This window comes from Centruroides sculpturatus, unplaced genomic scaffold (assembly GCF_000671375.1).
Source record: "Centruroides sculpturatus isolate CEXI.00-Female unplaced genomic scaffold, Cexi_2.0 scaffold11, whole genome shotgun sequence".
Lineage (NCBI taxonomy): Eukaryota > Metazoa > Arthropoda > Arachnida > Scorpiones > Buthidae > Centruroides > Centruroides sculpturatus.
In genome coordinates, this window is record NW_019384501.1 from 1632631 (window position 1) to 1639072 (window position 6442).

General features: G+C 28.3%; 1 protein-coding gene across 2 annotated transcripts in view; it reads left to right on the forward strand.

The window, feature by feature from the left end:
- Positions 1 to 6442, forward strand: part of LOC111622080 (protein FAM214A-like) — a 75117-nt gene that overhangs the window by 42571 nt on the left and 26104 nt on the right. Inside the window, exon 7 of one of the 2 annotated variants that reach the window (XM_023364401.1) lies at positions 775 to 845. The exons of the other annotated variant lie outside the window; for it this stretch is intronic. Within the exon in view, the coding sequence (XP_023220169.1) occupies positions 775 to 845 (71 nt within the window). The remainder of the gene's footprint in view (positions 1 to 774; positions 846 to 6442) is intronic. 2 annotated transcript variants of the gene reach the window in all.

Consider the following 6442-nt stretch of genomic DNA (forward strand, 5'->3'; position numbering starts at 1 on the left):
CTCATAAAGTATTTTTCTGAGGTCTGTCTTATCAGGTAAATTACTGTACACAGTGTATTCATTAATTTTCATTTTCATGTAGGAAAGGCTCTATGCCTTTATAAAGGACATACTTTTCCTTTGTTTAAGGGTATTTGGGCAGTTTATTCTCTGTTGTATTCTCAAGTAAACAATACATAAAAGTACAGTACAGTATTTTCTGAGGAAACACTCGTACTTATTTTTTTAACCCCATTCCCGATAACCCGGCATTTTCAAACTCTGCCACCCTTCAGTCCACATTAGGCCGAGTTTTCGAGACTCTACTGTATATGATGAATTTAAAAATTTAATTATACAGTAAAGCCAAGTTATTGCCCAATGAACCTAATGTTTGATTTAAAACAATTTAAAATAGAAAATTACAAAAATCTGATTTTCTGTATTAAATTTTCATGAAAATTAACTCGCATGTGACCTAAAACTACTTAGACAAATTAGAAATTTTATATAACTAAAGTTTAAGAATCCAGAATTTAAGATCTGAAGGGTTATGCAATTATTGGTAATTGTTTATAATATTTTTAATGAAAATTACATTATTAAATCATGAAAATACTTTCTTTAATTAGTTGAGGAAATATTTATGATGGTAATTTAAAGTAATACTATTAAATTTCTTAATTATTATACCTTATAAGTTGTTTTTAGGTAAATAAACTATAAGAGCACAAAATATTTAGAATATAATAAAAAAATGAAAAATATTTGAAATTATTTCATTTTTATTTTTAGGCTCCAATTAGAAAATCTGGAACTTGTTTTGATTTTGACAGCAGTTTAACTTCTGTTTCTGCAATAAAAAGGTATATAATTTATTTTCCTTTGAATTTAATTTTGAAACAATTTTATTCTTCAAAATAAATTTTATAGTTTAGTTATATAACATTCATAATTTTCTATGTATGTATGTCTCTTTAATTTGACATTAAGTTCGGTAGACTATCATTACAGCTTTCAGGTTAGACACTTCTTTTATTGTTTCCACATATGCATTTCAGACTTGTATAAATGTTAAGTCCTTCTACAAATTGTTAAAAAAACACAATTAGTAACATGACAAAATTCTTCGCGTGCAGGTCATATTTACTGACATAAAACTATCATACTTAAAAATTGACACATTTATAAGATACCTATGGTTCTGTCTTCTAAAACCACTGTGTATAATGGGTAACATTGGAAAGATTTTAAAATACAGCTATTAAAAACACCACAAATACATTTTCCAACATTAGTATGGAAAACCTTATATATTAATAATTTTATAATGTTTTACTTTATAACATCATATATCTTAATAAAATAACAATATAACACGATACTCACTTTTAACATTTGTTCATAAAATCTACCAAAAATGATATATAGATTCATAATTTTGTTTAAAGAAATCATTAACTTATCTGTAGTCTATATTATTCAATAATGCAGTCAATATGTTGAGAATGTTGCCAGACTTCAAAATTATTATTGTTGACAATGACTGCTGACAAAAAAATTTGTTAAAATTAAGTTAAACAAATTAATATCTGAAATATAAAATTCAATTTATATTTTGTGTGTAAAATTAAGATTAAATTATTAATTTGTTATAAANTAAATATGATTATACAAATTTGAATAAAGAAATTTTGTCAGTGTTTTGAAATGCTTTTTTTTAGTTTTGGTATTTTTTTTTATGCTGAAATATATTAGTTGGAAGCCAAATTTTAGTATAATAGTTAATATAAAAAAATCCTGCTTTGTATGTGTTAATAAGATATTTTAATCTGTTTGAACTTAATGATAATCAGTGGTGAATCCAGGAGGACTTAAAGGGGGACCAATTTAAAGATGAAAAATTTTGAAAAATAAGTACCCTTTTTTTATTAATATTTTGTGGATGATGATTGCACTAACATTGTGTTGTGGATGTCAATAAATTACATTTACCATAAAGGTTTTTAATGATGTTTTGAAATTTAAACAAATAAATTTTTTTTTGGATTCAGTGGGGAGGGAGAACTTACAGCCCTCCTGTTGTATCTGTCGATGATGATGATAGAATTTTTAAATATTTTTAAGATTAATGTTTCTACATAATCTAATATTTACTTAACTCATTCGGTTATATAAATATTTTATTGATTTATCATCAAAGATTAGATTTTCAATTGAATTAATATATTTTTTATATTACAATAATTTTTTAGAATTTTTAAAATTATTAATTTTTTTTAATTATCAGAAATACTTCTGTCAATAGAAAAATGAAAAAGAATAAATGTATATTAATAAAATAATTCAAATTATATTTGCAAATAAATTTGAATAAGTTAACATTAGTTTTCAGAATATTTTATTTAAAAAAGAAACTGTTGCCATATAAGATAAGTTGAGAAACTTCGAACTTTGTTCTTTTTTATTAAATTATATTCAGTTAACACACACACAAAAAATCCTTTGTATTGATAATTATATCAACTATTATTAATGTAGAAGCACATGTAAATAGAGAAAAAATTAGAATTGCATGATTTATTAATTACTGTTACAACACAGTTTAATACAATGCAAAACTGTCTTTAATATGTCGTCACATTAATCTGATGCAGCTTATATTTGGAAGATTAAGACAGTAAAAGCATTGGTCAGCTGCTCTAAGAGGTCCAGGATTAAGTCTGGATGGACAAACCCAGGAATTTTTCTTGGGTTCATTTTGGAAATATTAGGTCCCATACCTTGTTGCCTGGTATTCCTTTGTGAATAATTCTTTAGTAATATAAATGAACTGGGTCTAATTGTAATACAAAGGTTTTGTGAAAGTTTTTTTTATCTCCAATTGAAAAGTTTTGTATTAGCAACTTAACGTTTTCGATCTTAAACAGATAATCACCATCATCAGGTCTGAATACACAACTGAATTAGAACACGAAATTACTGGTTGCTCTTTCCAAATTATTAGTATGTCATTGATGTATCTTTTATATTAAAATGTCTGGTAGGATAGAGGATAATATTAATTGCTCTAACTGGCATATGATTAATTTGCATAAGTTGCCCAATAGCAGGCTGCCCATAGGGACTCTTTGCTTTTGTAAAAATAAGCAGTTATTATACTGAAAAAATGATGTGTAGCACATCATGTGCGTGAGCTCTAAAACATGTTAGTGGTGCTTGGAATCCCCTGCTGTTTTTAATAATATAACATGAAGAGCAAAAACATGGTTCTATTTTAACAGATGGATAAAGGGAATCAAAAACAGTAATAAAAGAGGCATTACCCATCCATTGGAAATGATGTAAGACTATGACTATCTCTATTGGGTTTTTTACAGTGTACTTGTAACACTAATAATGATTATCTAGATAATCACTAATGAGTCATTACAGGATTACAAGTACACTGTAAAAAACCCAATAGAGATAGTCAGTCTTACAGAATTTCTGTATGGGCAGCCCCCTATCAGGAGACTTACGTAAATTAATCATATGCTAGTTAGAGCAATTACTATTACCCTCTATTGTACCATACATTATTTAATAAACAAAACTTACTCTAACATCTTGTAAATACATTATTTAATAAGATACGTTGATGACCTACTAATAATTTGGAAAGAGCAACCAGACATCAATTTTTTTTTACAGCAGGTCAATAATAACCCATAATGATTAAGGTTAAAGAAAGATTAAGCAAGCAATATAGGAGGGAAATTTTTTAGATATACAATCCATCTTATAAATAGTTGCATACAAACTAACATATTTTATAAACAAAGCTACTTAACTGTATTTATCCCTGTGACATCATGCAATTCCTTTACATATAAAATAGCAGCTTTTAGTGCATTTGGTAAAAGAATGTTTACAATTGTAGCAGTAAGGAGGACACTAATAAAAACTACAATGGCTTACAACAATAGCCATGCAGCACAGATATTGAAAAACTTTAATACATAAGCTGGCTAAGCTGTTCTATATTAATCAGTCACATCCTCACTCTAATAACACTCGATCTAGTAATAACACTAATAATGATTATCTAATAGCAGATTACAACCATGCATTACATAGTATAGTAGAACCTCGATTATCCGGACTAATTGGGGATGAAGGTAGTCCGGATAAGGAAAAATTCAGATAATCAAAACAAGTACTTTAATTTGTCTTTTAATGATAATACAACATGTTTTCTTTTCGATGACATATCGGTAATATTAAAAGTAAATACTATATTTAAACTGTGGTCAAATTTTCAAGAAACAAACATTTGTATTGAATTTGGACTACTACTAAGCAACGCTAACAGACTACCTATTGTTTAAAAGGCCCTCTGGTAGCTCAAGAAGATGGATTTTATAAAATAAAAAGCAGTTGAAACTGCATTTTTATGAATAAAAATTTGACAAACTATTTATTGTTATGACGAGTAAAATTTTTTTGTCACGTTTGCGGCTTTTAAGTAATGCATATACCTTCAAAATGCAAGGCATAGGTGGTGGCCCACATTGCACATGCCTTATACCACCCTTGGTCATAGAAATGATGTAATTTGAAAATAAGTTATTTATAAATACATATATCAAGTTATATTTTTATTACGAAGCAAAATATATTTGAGTTTACGGCCACTGTGCTGGGTGAACGTTGTTGAAACAAAAAAAAGTTATGCATTCCATCACATACATAAACAGTAGCGTAATTCACCAAGTGCAAATCAGCAAATTTATAAAATTTTTATTTTGAACAATCCAGATAATCAAGGTTCTACTATATATACAGAGAAATAGCAAACAAGAAAAAACAGATATTAGCATATAAACACCTGCCTACTATTTACAAAATGCTGTGCAATGGGAAAGACAGAGACGTATGCAGAGCTCCAGGAGTTTATAAAGTACTAGTGATAGACAATAGATGCAATGGACACCTCAAATACATCAGTGCTACTAGATGCTCACTCCATAAGTGCCTACATGAACACAGATATGACATTAAGTAAAAAAGGTAACCACCACCTTTGCCATGTTTGCCTCTGAACAGAATTTAGAAGTAGACTTTGACATCGCATGTATTATCGAACAATACCACAACATAGAACATATCTGAATTCTTGAGGCACTAGAAATTCATAAATCAGTAATAAGAGGAAATAACATCAACTTTAAAGAATAACAGCCTCTATCTAAAGCATGGCAATATTTATGTGAAAAACAATTATTACTTAACAATAAACATGGATTATAAATGCAGATTATAGCCATGCATTATATTTAATTCTAAATAAAAATTTTTAAGTTTTAGCAATTTTTAAAAATCATTGCTGATATTTTGTTTTTATTTTATATCTAATACATTATGTATTTGTGTATTGGTGATTCCAAGTTTTTTAAACTAGTATGTTCTATTTCGCATTTTGATTTGATTGTGTTTTCAGACCTGAAGATGATCTATTTAAGATCAAAAACATTAGTCGCTAATAAAAAAAATTTTCAATTGGAGATAAAGGTTTTGTGGACATTTTATTTTTACGCCTTTTTGGTCTGGTTGAACACATGATGGGCATAATGAAAAAAGGTCTTTGTGCTCAGAGTAGGAAAATGAAAGACATCAGATACTATATTAATTTCTGGTAAATTTCAAATACTAATATTTCATGCAATCCTCTTCCTCACACTTCTGCACTTTCATCACTAACTTTTATTGTGAAGGATAAGTGGTTAGCATTTCAATCCTGCCTGTGTTGAGTGACACACTGCCCTCACTGCTGGCATGCTGGTCCAAGGAGTCATCTCTTATGAGATTCGGTCATCTGTAGTAGTGATATAAGTGACACAAGTTGCAGAATTTTGTATTTTAAATATTTTTGTTTGATTTTGAAGATGTTGAATCTATCTCAAAAAACATTTCTGATTGTTTTTTGACTCTAACTTTTTGTTACAATATAATGGATATTAAGTGAATATATAATGTTATATATAAGTTTTATATAAATTTAATTAAAATATACCATATTTTGACGAGTATAACTCGCTGTCGAGTATAAGACGCACCCCTATTTTGAGACAGAAAATTTAGAAAAATCTTTTTTAATGGCAGATTGCATTCTATTCGTTTTTTTATTCTAAAATGTGACAGATGCATTTTATTCATTTTTTTTTTAATTAAAAAGATGCATTTTATTCGTTTTTTATTCAAGAATATGACGGATGGGTGAATCGACACCTTTATTAAACTGAAATAATGGTCATTTCTTAATGTAAACTCAGAGGTCACGCAATGACAGTCGACAGAACATGGCGGCGATGACTCGTGTGTCGCTATTCTGATAATCTAGGTATTCTAGCCATTCGGTTGAGGGACCATGTGCTTAACGGATCACTGCACAGGTTGGCCCCTAGAGTGGACCACTACTGTA